Raw genomic sequence first — 20,901 nt, 5'->3', positions numbered from 1 at the left:
ACCAGCCAATCACTGACGAGTCTCAGATATTAGCGTGGTTTACACAATTTCTCCATTCTGAAGAGGTGAACCCCATTACTGGAAGTGACTTCATGCACTCTAGCAAAAAACATGGGGCATGGAAGCACTCCAGGAAGGAAGGATATTCAAAAATTAGACAGGTTTATAAGCAAACCCTTTGCACATCTATTAATGATCTGTTAAGCACTCGGCCTTTATGTGTTTATAACCTGTGTCTCTCCACTGCTATAAGAGTGATGGTAGAATTAACATGCCTTCACACACTCTCTGCTATAATGAGAGACAGAGTCACACAGTGATGACATCAGAGACACAGGAGAGCAGAGGCCACACCCAGTGCCTGCAGGCCCCGCCCCCTGCCTCCTCAAGCCCCCGGGGTCAGGTAAAGGTCAGCCGGCCGCTCTCGCAGGTGGCGCGGGGCTGTGGCGGTGTCACGCGAAGGTTCGGCACTCCCAGACCAGGCCTGTAATAAATCTCCCCCCCCTCGCCACCCCCCGCTCCTCCCAGAAGGCCTTGCTCTTCCTGAGCCTCGGCGGCGTGGCCTGCTCTGTCCTCCCCTGCACATTCCTGGCATTCCAGAGCAGCACTGAGCCAGCATCTGCTGCTGCCCGCGGGGGGGGCCCGGGGAGGCGGGGGGGTCACAGAGCCCGCGAGCACCCTGCCAGCACACTCACTGTATAGACAAACACCTGACACACTGCTTAGCAGACGCTCATATCCAGAGTGTCTTTCATAGTCTAAAAAATTACACATCTGGGTATTTTCCTGAGGCGACTCAGCGTACTTTACTCAAGTGCAGCAGTGGGAATCCAGCTTCAGGTTATAGGCCCTGATCCTTACCACTACACCACACTGCTGCTCCTTACTGCTACACCACACTGCTGCTCCTTACTGCTACACCACACTGCTGCTCCTAACCGATACACCATACTGCTGCTCCTAACCGCTACACCACACTGCTGCTCCTTACTGCTACACCACACTGCTGCTCCTTACCGCTACACCATACTGCTGCTCCTTACCGCTACACCACACTGCTGCTCCTTACCTCTACACCACACTGCTGCTCCTTATTGCTACACCACACTTCTGCTCCTTACCGCTACACCACACTGCTGCTCCTTATCTCTACACCACACTATGCCCAAACCCAGGACTGCATGAAGGCATCCATGTTATTACAGAAGTATAGCTGGCAATCCCTGTTGTTTGGGGTTTAGGTGGGCAGGTGTGGGGGTGAGGGAAATTTGTGATCTTTCATTACTGTTAATCTATGAGAGCTACTATGCATCAGCACACATCTACACACACACACACACAGACCCACAGACACAGACACACACACACACGCAAACTCACACACATTCTGAATTCCACCTTTTGTATCACATTGACCACAGCACCCTCATCCCACACAGCCGAGAAGAGTAAAGTGGAGGGCTGGTGCCTCCTCCCTCCCTCCCACCGTCCCACCTCCCCACATGTGCTCCCCATACGGATCCTCCTGCATATGCCCCCTTCACTCCGGGAAACAAAGGTCACATTTAGCCAGATGGAATCTGTTGGCTGTGTGTGATTTCCCCTGCGATACCACAGAGCAGACTCCTGATACGCTCCTCACAGCGACCTCAACACCCACTGCCACACTCAAACAGGGGGCTATGGCTCTCCCTCTCTCCCTTTCTCTGTCTCCCTCTCTCTCTCCTCTCTCTCTCTCTCTCTCTCCCCTCTCTTTCTCCTCTCTCCCTCTCTCCCTCTCTTCAGGATGTAAAACAGGGCATACCCCTGTTCCTGGCATAAGGGATGGGGGGTTGTGTGTGCCGTGGAGGAGAGCAACCTGCCTGTCATCAGTGGTATTCCTGTCATGATTTTTCTGTTGTAATCACTTGGCCCAATATTACATACTCAGTAATAAGAATGGCTACCACTTTAGTCTGTGAACAGTGAACAAATAAATGAATGCAAAAAATTACAAAAAAAAAACAAAACAGTTAAAGAAACTTCTCTCTCCCTCTCCATCTATATATACATACACACGCACACACACAGACAAACATACACACATGTATATACAAATAACAGCATGTCAGAGTGCAGTGTGGTGACGTGCTGAGGCCTGGGGGAGATTTAGGGTCACATCTGGGAGAAACGACCCTGACAAACGAAAGCCTGGATACCAGAGGAAGAGGAGAGGCGGCCCTCCCGAATTTCCCCCATGTCCTCCTGCAGATCACATGTGAGAGTGAAGGTCAGGACACAGGCTAGGGTTTCAGATCAGGGCTGGGGTTACCGCTCCACACATGTGACCATAAACCTCACAACTTCAGAGGGATTCAGGTGGCCTGCTCTGGATTGTACTCAACCGTGAAATCAGTCAGAACAGCATCCACAAGCATGCTCACAACTGCGGCTTCACAACCATTCTATGGCACAGTCTGAGGTACAGTCTGAGGTACAGTCTGAGGTACAGTCTGCGGCACAGTCTGCAGTACAGTCTGAGGTACAGTCTGCGGCACAGTCTGTGATACAGTCTGCGGTACAGTCTGCGGTACAGTCTGTGGTACAGTCTGCAGTACAGTCTGCAGCACAGTCTGTGATACAGTCTGCAGTACAGTCTGCAGCACAGTCTGTGATACAGTCTGCAGTAGTCTGCGGTACAGTCTGAGGTACAGTCTGAGGTACAGTCATGATAAAACACTTAAATCAGATGCACTGACCGCACTCAAAAGCCAGTCTGACTCACAGAAGAAAAGAGCTCCTCTGTGAGAGAGGAGTTTTCCTCCATGTGCTGCTGCTTGCGTCTGATAATTAATGACCACTGCATGAACTGAAGAACTGCTTTCTTTTGCACATCTACGCTTCCGGTATGTCTTGACAAGTTCAAGTACAAAGCTGAAGGAAATGCGTCTGCTTGTGTTTGCTTGAAAAGAGAGAAACACCTGTGAGAATTGCTGGAGCTGTCAGCAGTGCAAACGCGGCAAGCTTTCCTTTCAGCGCACCAACCAGCAGAAAACAGAACAGGAGCAGGTGCTGGACGGCGCCCGCTTATTTAATTAAAACGTGATAATAAGCTAGCTATTTTAAATAAGCACACGCCATAAGGAGGCCAGAAACAGCCCGTAGGACATTATGGTAATGTCTGCTTACAAGCAATATGGTTGGGTATGTGATCCAAATATGCAAATACTGTCATGTACTTTGACAACCCAGCTGAGGGGGGGGGGGGGGCATGACCAAAACATCAAGCCATGGTTTATTAATTTGATCATTGTTCTACTTCCTATCTATATAAACACTTTCACCATCAGAAAAACAGACAAACAGGCAAATAGATGAAACCCTCTAGTACATTAGGGGCTGAGTCTGGGTGAAGTGCTGAATTTGCAAACTCATAAAACAGACTCATTTTTGGAATCTGACATCAGTGAGTTATGCCCTTATGGCGGTCTCAGCGCTCGCTTGCTTTGCATACCACAGTGTCGGAGTTGCGGTAGCTGAGAAATGTTTCCCTTGGCAACGCCTGTCAGATTACAGACCACAGAACCAAAGCACAGCAATATTCATAAGGGGGTGAGCTCATATTTAAATATGATAGGCGGGTGGTATGGTGTGCGTGTCAACAATAACGAAAGAATGTTCTTCACGCATGTGAAGGCATTCCTTTCTGCTGCTGAGTCTCCACTGAATTAAATGGGAAATTAAACAGACTATTCTATTTACAATGAAAACAAACAAATTTCGTGCAACATTAGTATCTCCATAAATTCTGTTCGTTTAATGCAGGCTGAACTAAGTGCTTGTTCATTTTTGCTCGCTACCTGAAGGTCCAATGTGACATGTGTTGTCTCAAATATTCATGTTACTACAAATATTCTGTTTTTAAATGTCAAGATACTTGATTCAAAAGGTGCTAATAATAAAATATTCATTTATTCTTGACCAGGACTGACTTTGACAGATTTTTGTAAAATTCCATCTGAAGATTTCAAAAAGTTGAGATTAGTGTGATGACAGCACAGGAAGACCTGACAGCACAGCAGAATTTCCCAGAAATCAGCCAGGCTGCTGATCTGTAGCGTAAGCTGTGAATGAAATTTATGAGAACACACAGCCCTGATGCTTCCTGACCAGCAGCGCAGGAGGGTGTGGAAGAGTGGTACCGTAATGGACTCATAAAACCACATCCTCAGTCAGAAAAATGCCATGTTTCCCACAGAAACTCTCATTCCCACTCTAGACCGTAACATACAGTATGCATATTGAGAAAGAAAACCTGTGCTTTATAATGTTATCATTTAGGCTGTGTATAAATGCATGAGAGAAAGGGCAGCAGCTGCTTGTGCTCCTGTGGGAATGACTGATTTCTGCTGTTGCAGACCACGGTTCTGGTCTCTCTCCACAAATCAACACACTCTACCTCCTACAGGATATAAACTGAAAGCAAAATGCTGGGATCTTTTTGGATGCACATTGGCCAGACTTTGCCAACAAATACTGATTAAACATCAGCCCAAAACTGATGTAGGAATCTCCGGATGAACACCAGGGAAGGGGGTGGAGTCTGAGCCCACGCTGGTGTGTGTGTGTGTGCGCGTGGGGGGGGGGGGGGGGGGGGGGATGGGAGGCGCCGGCATCGTGCACACCAGGCCTAAGGGCTGAGGAGCAACTGCAGGACGAATCCCACCCTTCTCCCCCACCCCCCCCTCGTAAATCTCACAGAGGGCAGGGGGGGGGCGAGGGGGAGGGGGGTTGGGGTGAACTTGGGAGCAGCTAGAGGTGAGCTGAAAGGCAGTCAGGCGTACTGACAGACTGACAGACAGGGGACAGACCCTGTTCTTGGCATAAGGGATGGGGGTGTGGGGGCTGGGGGGGGGGGTGTCTGATAAATCACAGGAATAGCAGGGAACAGAACGAGAGGCATAAAGACATACAACAGGGAACAGGTGCAGAATGTGAGACCTGCTCCCACCCCCACCCCCCCACCCGCTCCGCCCCAGCGAAGCGCAAGACACCACAAGTGGCCGGGTGTTTATTTGTTTCCCCCCTCCCAGTCGCTCAAAGGGTAAACGTCTATTCTGGGGTAGAGTTACACCAGCGCTGCCTTGAACCCCGCTCTCAGACCACATGCCATTCCTGACAAGCTGTGACAGTCTCACCCGCCCCCAACTACCCCCAGCGAGGAGGGGGGCACCTCCGCAAAATATTGCACCTGCCCCCCCGCCGTCATTACTCCCGGCTTTATAGGGGTTTAGAGCTGATCAGGGCTGGCTTTGACCTCTCTCTGCCACTCGCTCACACTGAGCTGCAGGGACCCATCAATGAGGACCGCCATGACAGTCCCCCCCCCCCCCCCCCCCCCAGCACAGCTACAGCCTGTGTCCAGCGTTCCCCCAGCCCTGCGCACTGTCAGACTTCATTAATTATTCATGAGCTTGCCATTACCTATCTATCGACAACTTAATTCCCGGAGGGAAGTAACACGACACCCTGCATCCTAAGGTATCCTTTGTCAAACTAAATTAATGATTTAGAAACATCCTATAATCTATCTATCGACAAGTTAAATTGGAGGGAAGTAACGAGACAATAACATATCATATTCTCTTACTGCTCAGCTGAAACAGACATCCTGATTCCATCAGTTTAATCACCACATCAACGGAAATAAAAACAAATAACTCCAAAAACCCCAACTGAACACTTTTATTTGATACACGACTTAAGTCTAATTATTCTTTGACAGAATGAATTATAGTTATGACTTTTGTTATTGTCTTTCACCTGGTTTAAAAATTCACTGTATTTTTGATACTTTAAATCTGTTAAACTAAAGGCATCATAAATACATTATTTATATAATCATATATATATAATTATATATATAATTAGACCTATGTGACTTATTAGTGTACAATTGGTCAATACCCCTGGGAAACCAATGTAATTACTGCTAAATGTATGTCAGTGATGTTAAAAATACTTACAGGGAAAGCTATTCTGACATGTATTAATACACAGAATGATTAAGCTTTTTTGATGCAACATGAGGTCATGTCAAAACCCAGTTACAAAATTATGTCTGGTAATTGGGCACAATCTCCGTCTTTAAGTCTACATTGAAACACTGATCATTTACTCCTCTAAAACCTTTTTTGGCGGTCTGCAACGGCCCTTTAACAGAGAGTTTCCCATGTGAGGCTACAGAAGACACAGAGAAGGGTGAGGTTTCTGCACTCGCTAAGGGTGTGGGGGGGTCTGGTGGGGGGGCAGAGGGGGCAAAGGGGGGGGTGGGGGGGGGAGGCCAGGGGGGAGGCGTACCGTACATCTTGCCCTCGTCAGAGAGGATGATCTTCCGCCGGCCGCAGGGGGGGTAGATGGCCAGCGCCTCCTGGAAGCTCTGCTCGATGTCGGGACTCCACACGCCTTCTGCATCGTTCTCCAGTGGCTTGTCCAGCGCCTCGCCCAGGTCCTCGCTGGCGCCCCCTGGGGAGGGGGCCGACACCCACTCCGCAGACGTGGTGGGCGGGGGGAGGAGGGAAGCTTAATCTTTTGGGGGGAGGGGGTAAAGGGGAAAACGTCCACACCTGCAAAAAACAGACCCAGATGGAGGTTAACCCGAGAGGAGACAAAGAGGCTTGTGGGTGATGCAAAGAGATCACATGACAGCGGGAGCATCTCCAACCTGAAAAATGTCAGCCAATGAGGGTCAGTATAAAAGGATATCCTCGTGTGGAGGTGAGGAAAATGTCAGCCAATGAGGGACAGTATACACAGATATCCTTGTGTGGAGGCGAGGTTCCTCACTTAGAGAGGAATAGCGAGGAGCTGGAATAAAGCAAGCAGGTGTGCTCTCGCTCACGGAGGTGTACTGCACGAACAGGGGAGATGTTAAGAGGAGGGGTGGGTGGGAAGGGGTTAAAGGGGGGGGTTCAGGGGTGGGTGGTGACTCATGGGGTGTCACGTCTGTGACCGAGCAGTGAACAGCGATCTCCCTTTTCCTCTGAGCTCACCGACGCTCCAGCAAGCTTCCCGTAACACAAAAAAAAAAACACAAAACGCCCAGCCAGACCGGCGGTTAACCCGGCGCTCCAAGGCCAGCCAGACAGCGGACAATGAGAGCATTCACAGGCCAGAGGGAGGTCTGAACAGCGCGTACACACGCCGCAGAGACCAGAGCTACACGCTGCACTCCACCACTCCCAGGTCACCGAGTTTATCAGATCTACCCAGGCTGCACCCAGTCCATACCCATTATTAACACTGATCTCTGAAAAATGAGGGAAATCATGTTCGGTTTGTGGTGGAAATATAAACCCGTCACTGAGGGCAGAATATGCAAGCATAAGTATACTCCATAAATGCAGTAAAGACAGCCAACGTCACTTTCCAGTTAATCAGTGATCGCCCTCACCACCAATGACAACTCCAATTGTATTCATACACAACTTAGGCTGTGCAATTTTAATTGTAGCCCATTCGACAGCAGATGTTTTTTCCAACCTTTCAGTATTTACGAGAATGGTGATACTGTTATCTTGTGACTAAACAGATGTGATTCTGGCTGTCAACAACCCTGATGACATCACATCCTTTTGCCTTTTCCACAGATCCAGCACAATCATCAGAAACTAGTCTCTCTGGATCTCTCATGTATGTTTTTTTTATTTTGTGGTAAATTATGAATACTAATGATAATTCTGAATGCTTTATATTTGCTAAAATTCACTGCCATAAACCGTAATTACTGCAAACCGTAGGTTGTCCTGCTCATTCTTTTTATTTTAACAAAAAAAGCTGTTGAAATACAACTTCTTATTACACTCCTTTCATTTAGCAGACGCTCTTATCCGGAGCGACCTCCGGCACAAGTTCCAAACAGTTGGCCTCTGAGGAGTCTGGAGGTAAAATTTTCCTTTCCCAAACGCGGCTGAGTGAGATTGTTGCCAGCCAGGCTGGACAGCACGTTTCCGATTGTGCTGATAAACAGTGTTGTAAACTGTTGCATTACAACCCCCTGCTCTGCAGTATGTGTCCAGTGGGGTTAATTGTCCTAAGCTCTTAATTCACGCACCCCCGCCCCCTTCGCCCCTCTCCCCCCACAACCACCCCACCCCCCCTGCCTGCTCCGCGGGCTAATCCTCCAGCTGGTGCTGTGGTCAGGAGTGTGCCCCCCCCCCCCCCCCGCAGCAGCTGCAGCGGGCCAGCCTGTCCCCACTCCCTGGCCTTCGCAGTGGGCCGGCCAGCCAGGCTACAGGGGGGCTCCGGCAGGGAGAGAGGGCCCGATCTGGCCTACTGATCCCCTGAACACAATCTCCGCTAATCAGGCCAGGAATGCCAGGCTCAGAAACACACTTTTAAAAAAGCGTCTGGAATCAGGCCATAGCCAGAGGAAGGGAACCAGAGCACTGCCATGTCTTTCTGTCCGAACCCTGAAATGTGCCGAAAATGAGGGTCCCCCACAGAGAAGGATGTGATCGTTTTTCCCCACATTGTGCCTGCAGTGTGTTCATGCCAGGGGCTGCTGGGACGAGCCCGCTGCAGGAGGTGTTAAACGCTGCACTTTGGGGTCCCGGGATTTTAGCACACAGCTGCTGGACACACTGCCCTCTGTGACCGCTCAGGCCCCGCCCCCTCGAACCCCTGCCTGCGCAAACACTCACCCCCACATAATGGGAACCATATGCCTGCCGGGCCCTGGTAAGACCTGCCAAGAGTCAGGGGACCAGTGGAACCGCGACTACAGGAGTGTGGGTTTCCCTGGATGGCCTCGGATCCACAGAGTGGAAGTATGACCTAAACAAGACCGCAAGGTCTGGAGAAATCTATCTGAACTGCAGGCTCTGTGGAGTAGCTGACTCCTGCGTTTGAGAGACGGGCTGGGAGGCGCACAGCACGGCGGAAAGGCTCCTTATTTGTGCTGGACGGCAGGCATCTCCACGTTTCTCGCATTTCCACTGCCAGCCGCGGAGGAATGGCTGCAATGCGGGATGAGCACAGCACATTCTCCCAGCAGAGAGGAGTCTCGGACCACCTCGGACTGACACACGCACCGAGACACCAATTGTAAGCAACCTGCACTGCACTGCGCAGCTCTGAGGGCCGCTGAAGACTGCGTAATGCGGACACTTTAGGAGGGGAGTGTTTTCATACACAGTTTCAAGGGTTTGCTTCTTCACAAAGCCTATTCGGAACAATGGCATGAGTCACTGTGGAGAAAACCCATCACCCCAAAGCTGGGCCAGCGGTGTGATAAACAGCACCAACAGCAGTAACAGCAGCAGCAGCAGTAACAGTAACAGCAGCAGCAGCAGTAACAGCAGCAACAGCAGCAGTAACAGCAGCAGCAGCAGCAGCAGTAACAGCAGCAGTAACAGTAACAGCAGCAGCAGTAACAGTAACAGCAGCAGCAGCAGCAGCAGCAGTAACAGCAGCAGCAGCAGCAGCAGCAGTAACAGCAGCAGTAACAGCAGCAGCAGTAACAGCAGCAGTAACAGTAGCAGCAGCAGCAGCAGCAGCAGCAGTAACAGCAGCAGCAGCAGCAGCAGTAACAGCAGCAGCAGCAGCAGCAACAGTAACAGCAGTAACAGCAGCAGCAGTAACAGCAGCAGCAGCAGCAACAGTAACAGCAGTAACAGCAGCAGCAGTAACAGCAGCAGCAGCAGTAACAGCAGCAGCAGCAGCAGTAACAGTAACAGCAGCAGTAACAGCAGCAGCAGCAGTAACAGCAGCAGCAGCAGTAACAGCAGTAACAGCAGCAGCAGCAGCAGTAACAGCAGCAGTAGTAACAGCAGCAGCAGCAGCAGCAGCAGCAGTAACAGCAGCAACAGCAGCAGCAGTAACAGCAGTAACAGCAGCAGCAGCAGCAACAGTAACAGCAGTAACAGCAGCAGCAGCAGCAGCAGCAGCAGCAACAGTAACAGCAGTAACAGCAGCAGCAGCAGTAACAGCAACAGCAGCAGTAACAGCAGCAGTAGTAACAGCAGCAGCAGCAGTAACAGCAGCAGTAACAGCAGCAGCAGCAGCAGTAACAGCAGCAGTAACAGCAGCAGCAGCAGCAGCAGCAGCAGCAGTAACAGCAGTAACAGCAGCAGCAGCAGCAGTAACAGCAGCAGCAGTAACAGCAGCAGCAGCAGCAGCAGTAACAGCAGCAGCAGCAGCAGCAGTAACAGCAGCAGCAGTAACAGCAGCAGTAACAGCAGTAACAGCAGCAGCAGCAGCAGCAGCAGCAGCAGCAGTAACAGCAGCAGCAGCAGTAACAGCAGCAGTAACAGCAGTAACAGCAGCAGTAACAGTAACAGCAGCAGCAGCAGCAGCAGCAGCAGCAGTAACAGCAGCAGCAGCAGCAGCAGCAGTAACAGTAACAGCAGCAGCAGTAACAGCAGCAGTAACAGTAACAGCAGCAGCAGCAGTAACAGCAGCAGCAGCAGCAGTAACAGTAGCTTCAGTAGTATATGCAGGAGAGCTCGTTTCTGTACGACTGAAAGGCTAACGCTGAAGAGAAGCTTGATTAGCAGGCAGAATTCTCCGACTGCTTGAGACTGTTTACATACAGGACCTCAGTTAGGGCCCTTTTCTACCATTAAGAACAGACACGGGCATTATGACCAGTGCAGTGTATGGCAAAATACAGAATACAGATCAAGGTAAAGCTGTGTTAATTTCAGGTGCTTCTGTTTGAATAATATATGTATAATAATGTGTATGAGTAAACATATATGTACAAGTATAAATATTAGTTTGTGCAAAACACAAATACAAAACCATTACATAAATTTAAGGTGTGTATCTGTGTGTACATGTCTAAACAGCTGAACGCATGCATGTTTGTGGAAAAGGAGCAGGGGTCAGGACCAGGACGTGCTGCAGGGTGTGGAGCAGGGCTTCCAGAGGGAATGAGAGAGGAAACAAGACAAGAACAAAACACAGGGAGGAACAAATACCCCTGCCCAGCCAGGACCCGAGAGGGTGTCCTGACAGCTGCCCGTCTGCCTGTTTGTGCCCCAGCCCCATTCCACCTGTTACTGCTGTAAAGCACGCACACCCCTAACCCCCAGCCCGCTGGGACTGGCCAACACGCCATTCGCACCCGCACCAAAAATACCCCCTCTCCCGGCCCGTCAGCACAGCGGCGACCACCGAGAACTCGGTCAGTTTATCCCAACATTCGCAAAGCCCCGCTGCTGGACACAGCTAAAACCAGCCAAAGCTCTACTATGTGGCAAAGCAAAAATTATATATATATGATAAATTCAATTTCTTTTGGAGGTGAGACTTTTGACATGCTCTGGACTATCCGAGCTAGAATCTGTGCTTTGAATACAGGCACATTGCTGCCTTTGTAAGCGCTGGATCGTGCTGAAATGCTCTGGCAAGTAAAATGGTTAAATTGAAACTCACAGCTGAGTTCAATCTGACAACATTAGTCCTGTAATGAATTAATCACACATGACCCTGACACACTCAGGGCAAAATGCTGTCTTATTAAACTGACCTTGTGTTACAGCATGGGAGAAATGGAAGAAAAATCTGAAAACATCATTTCTATTTTCCTTTACATTCCAGCAGAACTGATGTATCTCACAGTAATGGAAAGTAATTTCAAAGACACTTACAATAAATGTTGTTAGATGCAAATGTCAGCACATACCACAATAAACAGACAAAATATTACAGCTAACAGATAATATTAACAATACAATTATACATCAAAATAAACATAACCATTGCAATGAAGAACAATGTCAAAATATATGTTTTTATAAATCCTTGTGTGAAATATTTTAGAAACAGTATATCACAACTTTCGCACTGATATAAGGAAGTATTATTTTACGCAAAGAGTTATCAATACATGGACAGGTTGCCAGGGCATGTAGTTGACGCAGAGACTCTTGCTGAGTTCAAGTCCAGACAGTTTTGGATTCTCTTTAATTGTAATGGCGAGCTTAGTTGGGCCGAATGACCTGTTCTCGTCATAATATTGTCTTATGTCTTCTAACTTTATGTCAAAAGGGTATTTTTAAATGTATGTAATGTATGCAAAAATATATCGAACATAGTATCGGGGAGATGTTTTCAAAGCAGAAACAACAATTCAACGTACAGCTTAATGACAAAGCATAAAGACATCATACAATTACATAATGTCATTATTAATACTGTTGTTGTTTTTGTCAGAATCTCGTTGAAGTAAAAGACAAACAGCAGCTACTCTGGTTCTCCCACCTGTGGGAGGGAAATGGGACTAAATAGCGCAAATACTTTTAATTTGTCACAATCTCCTGCAGTATTTCTGTCATTAAAAAGAAGCTTTCCCGGTAAGAAGCTTTCTCTCTGCGTGCATAAATACATGAATTATTATAACCGCGGTGATCCGCATTACCGAGGCAGCGATACAGCGCAGCGATGACGTGATTAGTTTCCTTCAAAAGTTCCGGCCGAAACGTAGGAAGTACAGTACGGAAAGTCAGCTACCAAAACTTCCTAAAAATGTCAGAAATTTAAAATATTCCACGATTTTTGAAAATGCAAACAGGGAGAGTAAAGCGAAGAGAAGATGTGCAATAACAGTATCCCTAGACAGCGATGTTTTTTTTTTTTAATTAAAACTGTTTTAATTTAGCTAAGGTTTTAATACAGCTTACTTACCGCTGCAAAGGCTAGTTAATACATCAGCCGTTTAAAAAACATCAGACAAATTGCTACATAATGAAAAAAGAAAAAAACAGAAGAAAAAAAAACACAGATTGGAGGAAGCTCACCTGTTGAAAGTGAAGCAGCAGACAGCAGCGCTGGGGCGAGCGGCCCGGGGTGATTTTTGGAGAGGTTTTGAAAGGAATAGCGGAGTGTTTGTCGGGAGCGTGAGGAGCGCTGGAATGTGAGGAATTGGCTGCGGTATGACATGCAGGCTGGGAGGGAAAGAGGCAGGACCGACCGGCGAGCGCGTAATGAAGGAGGGGGCGAGGGGGGGCGAGGCCGGGGGAGGGTCCGGCCTCTGAAAAGGAAAAGAAATACAGTCTCGGTAGGGGAAAAAGGAAATCACATGGAGAGAAAAAAACTGCAGCCGGGGATTGTCATAGCATGTTGTTTAGGAGGGGTGGGGGTGTTCAAGGGGAAAAATCGGTTGCGAAACATTTCCGCGCTACTCGCACAAATGATTCAACACTTTTATATATATATATATATAGTATATAGTACATATATATATATATAGTACACATAATAAATGTAGTGTTTATATTTAGGGTGTTAACTGTTCTGTTATGTTCAGTTGTGCTCGAGTGGCCATTTGTTTGGTTTGTTTGTTTGAACCTGTTGCCTTGTAGCGTAAATCTACTCAGAAAGTAATATTTTGTTTATTTTTGTTATTAACTTTTGATATTTGCTGACCTTATAGCATTTCACATATGCGCAGTGTCCTTTCATTGTCCCAATGAATAAGAAAGTTAAATTGAGAGCACGGTCAAGTGGACGCAATCACAGTTCAATGGCACAGGTGATCTGGGGGTTACCTCGAGTGCCGTGAGTTATGGCGCCCTCTAGCGGACCGCTGGGGATCTTACTTTTATCGCGGGGCGGAATTTATCACATGGATTTAACACAGGAACTGCATACACATCGCAAGTGGAACACGTTACACAGTACAAAAGTTACAATTCAGTTACAATTCTAACAATAAAGCTATTTAATTGCAGGTTATATTGTCTACAGCTATTTTACAGTGCAAGTTTTACATTTAATAAAGTAAATTTGGTATCTTCTTTTTTTAAACTTATTTATAACAGAGAGAATTTTTCAGATCTTTATTGTTAGAATTGTAACATTAAAAATAAATAAAACTGAAGGAGATCATCTTGACATTGAAGTCTGTCATATACATTGTACATATGTTGTGTGTGTCTGTGTGTACATACAGCTCCATACTATGCTTAAAAAGTTTTTCCCAAGTTGAAATCCTTCATAAATCAATCGCTAGATAGTGAAATATTTCAAGATACCAACATCGACCTATGTAGAGCAGAGTGCTGTCTTCTTCAGTACCTGCTTTGGGATCACTGTCAGCTGTCACAATGTGTGTGATGGTGGGGCAGCCATAGCAGGCCTCGGTGCAGCTGAATGGGTGAGAAGGACACCCACCCCTCCTCTGTACTGTTACCATAGTCAGTATTTCTTTCATACCTGCTGGCAGATGGCTTATATCCTCTCAAATGGTGCGTATTTGGAAGACAATTAAGCGATTTGATCACAGATGTCTAACATTAGGGATTCTTTATGAGGGTGAAGGAGGGTGCATTTTCACTCACAACCTTGGTCTTGTTTCCATATTTCCTCAGACAGACACACACACACACACTCTCTCACACACACACATGCACACACTCACACACACACACACACACACATACACATGCACACACACATGCACACGCACACGCACACACACACCCACACGTACTGCTGCGCTTAAATTGTAACACAGTTTCAACCCACAGCCATTTTTTCTCAAAAATGAATTTACTGAATAGTTTCATTGCATCTCATATAAAGTTTATGTCAAATCTAGTGGTTGTTCAATGCAATAACAAAATGGCAATATCTTTCAAATGTTTTTACAACATTAAGTCCTTTCTCATTCCAATCCTCAGACATGACCGCATGCACGTCACATCCAGCACTGTCAGCTCCTGCTGATGGCTGAAGCTTCCCACACAGCTCCTCCCCTCTGTACAGAGAGATTCCAGTCTTTCTCACAAACATCCAATCACATCTTTCCTTCTGGCACACCTTGTAAAATCCACTTCACAGCGTGTTCTCATAACCAAAGTGACAGCTTTCTTTCCTACCCAAAGTGGTCTCCAACCCCAGGTTTACAGAACACCCCCATAAATAAATGCCCACAACAAAGTACAAAACATTTCTTTCTTTCTTTTTCTTTTAAGAAGACAGAGATAGGTTGTCTCAGGAAATATAAATTATAGCCTCCTGTTTTGCAAGAAGTTGTAGAATGTTCAGACCTAATAATCCATATTTCTTAAAAAATAGCTCAAAAACAAAAGCACACAGCATGCGTGTGTATACTGTACAGATTGGGCTCTTGCTCGTCCACAGAGCTGTAAGCATGACCTCCACCATGCAGCATCACCAGCAGCCTGGAAAGAGACAGTCAGAGACAGAGGTCCCACAAGTATCACTAATGAGAAAAAAATGCTAACTGTGTAAATACCACAAACGTGGGAAGAAAGAAGGGTTTAAATCTCAGGACTTTGCTTAGCGATTCCTGTTTATCGGTTTGTGCGCTGGACCGGGCAAAAACAAAACAGAAATCCATAACAGTTTTCCGTTTGGACTTCACTTAGTCCAAAACGACCCTTCCCCGGGCAGGTCTCCCATGGATGGACCGCATCACACAGGCATTGCTGTTCCCCTGCAGGTTCTGCGCAGATCTGCATGTTGCTGCAGCTGCATGAGTCCTGGGTGCTGCATGTTGCTGCAGCTGCGTGAGTCCTGGGTGCTGCATGTTGCTGCAGCTGCGTGAGTCCTGGGTGCTGCATGTTGCTGCAGCTGCATGAGTCCTGGGTGCTGCATGAGTCCTGGGTGCTGCATGTTGCTGCAGCTGCATGAGTCCTGGGTGCTGCATGTTGCTGCAGCTGCGTGAGTCCTGGGTGCTGCATGTTGCTGCAGCTGCGTGAGTCCTGGGTGCTGCATGTTGCTGCAGCTGCGTGAGTCCTGGGTGCTGCATGTTGCTGCAGCTGCATGAGTCCTGGGTGCTGCATGAGTCCTGGGTGCTGCATGTTGCTGCAGCTGCATGAGTCCTGGGTGCTGCATGAGTCCTGGGTGCTGCATGTTGCTGCAGCTGCATGAGTCCTGGGTGCTGCATGTTGCTGCAGCTGCATGAGTCCTGGGTGCTGCATGAGTCCTGGGTGCTGCACGTTGCTGCAGCTGCATGAGTCCTGGGTGCTGCGTGAGTCCTGGGTGCTGCATGTTGCTGCAGCTGCATGAGTCCTGGGTGCTGCATGTTGCTGCAGCTGCATGAGTCCTGGGTGCTGCATGAGTCCTGGGTGCTGCATGTTGCTGCAGCTGCATGAGTCCTGGGTGCTGCATGTTGCTGCAGCTGCATGAGTCCTGGGTGCTGCATGTTGCTGCAGCTGCGTGAGTCCTGGGTGCTGCATGAGTCCTGGGTGCTGCATGAGTCCTGGGTGCTGCATGTTGCTGCAGCTGCGTGAGTCCTGGGTGCTGCATGAGTCCTGGTTGCTGCATGTTGCTGCAGCTGAGTGAGTCCTGGGTGCTGCATGAGTCCTGGGTGCTGCACGTTGCTGCAGCTGCATGAGCCCTGGGTGCTGCATGAGTCCTGGGTGCTGCACGTTGCTGCAGCTGCGTGAGTCCTGGGTGCTGCATGAGTCCTGGGTGCTGCACGTTGCTGCAGCTGCGTGAGTCCTGGGTGCTGCATGAGTCCTGGGTGCTGCACGTTGCTGCAGCTGCGTGAGTCCTGGGTGCTGCATGAGTCCTGGGTGCTGCACGTTGCTGCAGCTGCGTGAGTCCTGGGTGCTGCATGAGTCCTGGGTGCTGCATGTTCCTGCAGCTGCGTGAGTCCTGGGTGCTGCATGAGTCCTGGGTGCTGCATGTTCCTGCAGCTGCATGAGTCCTGGGTGCTGCATGTTGCTGCAGCTGCGTGAGTCCTGGGTGCTGCATGAGTCCTGGGTGCTGCATGTTGCTGCAGCTGCATGAGTCCTGGGTGCTGCATGTTCCTGCAGCTGCATGAGTCCTGGGTGCTGCATGAGTCCTGGGTGCTGCATGAGTCCTGGGTGCTGCATGTTGCTGCAGCTGCGTGAGTCCTGGGTGCTGCACGTTGCTGCAGCTGCGTGAGTCCTGGGTGCTGCATGTTGCTGCAGCTGCATGAGTCCTGGGTGCTGCATGAGTCCTGGGTGCTGCATGAGTCCTGGGTGCTGCATGTTGCTGCAGCTGCGTGAGTCCTGGGTGCTGCATGTTGCTGCAGCCGCGTGAGTCCTGGGTGCTGCATGAGTCCTGGGTGCTGCATGTTGCTGCAGCTGCATGGTCCTGCTGTCTCCCTCAGTGCTGAGTATGTTGTGTGGATCAGACATCCACAGGGCGAGGGGGACTCTGCTGGCTGCCAGGAATGCTTCTAAATGATACCTTCTTTCATCAGTCATCATTTCTTGGACAGAAACTTCATTTTATTACCTGGAAATAAAAATGAAAAAGATTAGTTGAGTTCAGATCAAGCAGACGAAGCAGCGAAGGCCCTTCCATCGCTACGGTGGTTGAGCCTTACCTAGACCTTTGAGGAACTTGTTGACGCCTCGGTTCTCACTGCCAGGGAGAGAGTCCAGGTAGTCCTGGGCCCTCATTTCAAACAGGCCTAAAGAGAAAAACACACCTGCCATTACATCTGCCACAACAATACAACTGTACAAGCTAATATACCGCAACACTATTAGAGAGTTTTTTTAATGAGTTACCCAGCTAGCTAACAAATGAAGTTCAAACCAATTGTGTATGCTAGCTGGTTAGCATTTACTTTCAGCCAGTAAGCTAGAGTCTGTGTTCTACTACTAATCTAGCTAACTCACAAGCCAAAAAGGTTGAAAATTGAGGTTTTTGCTGGTACTCTTTTACTTTGAAGTGGAGGCTGCTGGAAAGCTGGGCTGAGGCTGGATTAAAGCGGTCACACTCTGCAGCATAAACTGGATCTAACATCTTACGCAGTTCCGCCGGAGCATAAAGACACAATGTGAATGCACAGCGTAAAGGTACAGTGTAAATGAACAGTGTAACGGCACAGCGGGGGCCAGCAGGGGGCAGTGTTGCACTCAGTACCTCTCAGACCCTGCCTCCGCAGCTCCCGCTCCTGGATGAACCCGGTGAACATCTGCGTCTCCATGAAGAGCTCCAGGAAGCGGCGCAGACTCTTGGAGGAGACGGCCTTGCGGAAGGCCTCTCGCTGGAACGAGGAGGGGGTGGGGGAGGAGGAGGAGGAGGAGATGTACTCTTCCTCACGCTCCCCAGGGGCCATGAAGAGCGAGTAGTGTCCCACCATCTCCACGAAGAAGCGCACAAAGGCCTCGGACACCACCGCGCTGAGGGAGCAGGAGTCTGAGAGGGGGCGACGTGGCGAAGTCAGAGACCGCACAGCCGAGGTGTCACGCTGTCTGCTGTCTCTACAGCCGCACCTCACTACATTACGCTACATTCATTCAGCGGACGCTCTCATCCAGAGAGACTTCCAGTACAGGAGAACAGTGACTTGTAGTATAATACTTTATGTCCCTGGAGAGGGAGCTGAAAAGAGGACTGCATGGAGACTGAGCTCCAGATGCTTTGGTGCTCTTGGAGGAAAAAGCAGAGTTATACATGGAGTGATGAAGGTGTTTACCCTCACATTATGCCACGGTACGCAGCGTCTGATCAGACAGCCGCACGGACACTCACCGCCGAGCGTCTCTCCCCTCTCACAGGCCAGCTCCTTCCTGTTCTCCAGGATGTAGCCCAGGGCCGCCTGCAGTTTGTGGGGCAGGATGGAGTCCTCGTCGTCCATCTGTAACGGACACCAGAGATCAGTCACTGTCTGAAGCTGTAAACGTCCCTTCAGCTGACTGCCTCTCCCAGGTTAACTGTCTGCGGCTGAGAGGTGATGTGGTTTACTCTTCCCACTTTAGCTATGTGTGGCTGAGGGGTGACGTTGGCATATCTGCCCTGTTCTCTACATTTCTCCTCAAGCCTTTGTTTACTTGGTTACCACTGTGAATCACAGGAGAGGGGCGGACCCGGCTGACGGTACCTGTCTGAGGAAGCGACTGTTGCCGAGGTCGACCACCAGAACCTGCGGGGAGAACAGAAGGGAGCGTGATGTCATTTCCTGACACAGGCCTCTCCTGGCTGGAAGCACATCTGACTGTCAGCACCATTGTTTGAGGGAGGAAAAGGTCACGGACCAGAGGTGACTGAGTCATAACAACACTCTGATGAGCTCTCAGCCTGGAAGTGCTAATGGGAAGATAAAGAAAACTGCAATCCAGTCACCTGCACGCAACCACGCTTAGCTACTTGTGCGGTTATTTTTATAGACCTGATTCTCTTATTTTCCACATTAATGGCTATCCTTCCTTTTCCTGTGCCACCCAGCTAATACTTCCTGTATGGTCCAAAAAGAGCTCTAAAGTCGGCAGCTCACTTGTTATGTGACTCATGTAATATGATGATTAACTGCCCAAATCTGATATGAGAGTTGTTGGAGCTGGCAAGAAGGATTCTATCGTTTAACCATAAGCTGTTTCTGAGCCATCCTCCTGCGAGGTGGGGCTCTGGGTCTACATTAGACCCATTCAACCAGTGACCTTTGATCGTTGAGGAACCATAACAAAAGAGAGCCCGAAAAACACATTAGTTTTATCAACAGGAGCTGGAATTCGTTTGGCCCATCAGCACCATTAAAAAAGATGGCCGCCATGAAAGAGTAGCTGAAGAGCCCTGATGTAGGAGGTTCGGGGGCGTGACCTCACCTCCTCGATGGGCAGCTCTTTGAGGCGGGGCAGAGAGCTGGACAGCAGCCCCACGATGAAGGGGGTGGGGGTGCAGACGATGTCGATCATGGAGGGGGGCAGCACCGGGATGTAGGTGTGCTGCCAGGTGAAGGGGTACAGCAGAGCCACCACCGCGTGGCAGCACTGAGACAGCGTGCTGAGAGAGAGAGAGGGAGAGAGAGAGAGAGAGAGACAGAGAGATAGAGAGAGAGAGAGAGAGAGAGAGAGGGGGAGAGGGAGAGAGAGGGAGAGAGAGAGAGAGGGAGTTACACATCAATACAGAGAGAGAGATATACATCAATACAGAGAGAGAGAGAGAGAGACAGAGAGGGAGGGGGAGAGAGAGAGAGAGAGGGAGAGAAAGAGTTACACTTCAGTACAGGGCCAGAGCACTGAGACAGCGTGTTGAACAGAACAGACTGCTAACCCTGCTTTATAAGGAAGCCATCACTTAAAAGCTGGAGAAAAACAAGCATACACAGTACAGGGGGCACTATACACCACAGAGTACAGGGTGCACTATACACCACAGAGTACAGGGTGCACTATACACCACAGAGTCGCAAGAGAGTGCTTTGTAGTGTGGGGCTTTTTTCTTTGCGGTTCTGTCCACAAGGTGGCGAAGTAGCACCCAATCCAGAGCTTCTGCGTTCATCCATATACAAAGCTTATAACTTGGACTGTGTGGTTGTGTGTGTGTGTGTGTGTGTCTGTGTGTGTGTGTGAGTGTATGTGTGTGTGTGTGTGTGTGTGTGTGTGTGAGAATGTGTGAGTGTGTGTGTGTGTGTGTGTGTGTGTGTGTGAGAATGTGTGAGTGTGTCTGTGTGTGTGTGTGTGTGTGAGAATGTGTGAGTGTATGTATGTGTGTGTGCGTGTGTGTGAGGGTTTGTGTGTGTGTGTGTTTGACTGGAGAGGCAAGTATCCGGTTGCTTCACTGAATATCTTAACCATTTATCAAAGTCCACCCAGAATACCTCTGATTCCTCTTAGGTCTATGACAAGAGCCAAAAAAAGTCAGTGAAAATAAGTGATGTCATCATGAGTCAGGGTAAATGTCTCACAATACCAGTCTCCTCCAGAAGGGGGCAAGCTGCTGTCCTGCTGTGCTGAACGCACACCAATCACACTTCAGCTTTTCACTACTACGTTAGCCCTGTCTCTGGCTGCAACCCGGTTTTTCCACAAAAAAGATTGTTCCCATGGTGACTATATAACACAACAGCATTCTTTCCTGAACTCTCCCAGTGCCCTAATTCTGCTAAAATATGCTGCGGAAAGCAGCCCTTCTGCTCCCTGTGCAACACTGCTCTCCTCACAGGCCTGCTCAGACAGAGCTTCATTC

General features: G+C 49.0%; 2 protein-coding genes across 2 annotated transcripts in view; both read right to left on the bottom strand.

Annotated features, from left to right (window-relative positions):
* LOC118770282 (transcriptional enhancer factor TEF-3-like) overlaps window positions 1–6,562 on the bottom strand; it is a gene marked incomplete at its 5' end in the record, with an annotated part of 20,000 nt that extends 13,438 nt beyond the window's left edge. The window contains one exon of the mRNA XM_036517861.1: window positions 6,340–6,562. Coding sequence (XP_036373754.1) covers window positions 6,340–6,562 — 223 coding nt within the window. The remainder of the gene's footprint in view (window positions 1–6,339) is intronic.
* Window positions 6,563–17,032: 10,470 nt separating this feature from the next.
* si:dkey-82f1.1 (DENN domain-containing protein 2A) overlaps window positions 17,033–20,901 on the bottom strand; it is a 29,554-nt gene continuing 25,685 nt past the window's right edge. Inside the window, exons 15-20 of the mRNA XM_036517952.1 lie at window positions 19,539–19,716; window positions 18,818–18,859; window positions 18,469–18,574; window positions 17,857–18,132; window positions 17,312–17,398; window positions 17,033–17,220 (exon numbers count right to left, since the gene is read on the bottom strand). Of these exons, the coding sequence (XP_036373845.1) occupies window positions 17,189–17,220; window positions 17,312–17,398; window positions 17,857–18,132; window positions 18,469–18,574; window positions 18,818–18,859; window positions 19,539–19,716 (721 nt within the window). The 3' untranslated portion in view covers window positions 17,033–17,188. The remainder of the gene's footprint in view (window positions 17,221–17,311; window positions 17,399–17,856; window positions 18,133–18,468; window positions 18,575–18,817; window positions 18,860–19,538; window positions 19,717–20,901) is intronic.

Source organism: Megalops cyprinoides, chromosome 23, assembly GCF_013368585.1.
Source record: "Megalops cyprinoides isolate fMegCyp1 chromosome 23, fMegCyp1.pri, whole genome shotgun sequence".
NCBI lineage: Eukaryota > Metazoa > Chordata > Actinopteri > Elopiformes > Megalopidae > Megalops > Megalops cyprinoides.
This window is presented reverse-complemented; position numbering and strand designations above follow the sequence as displayed.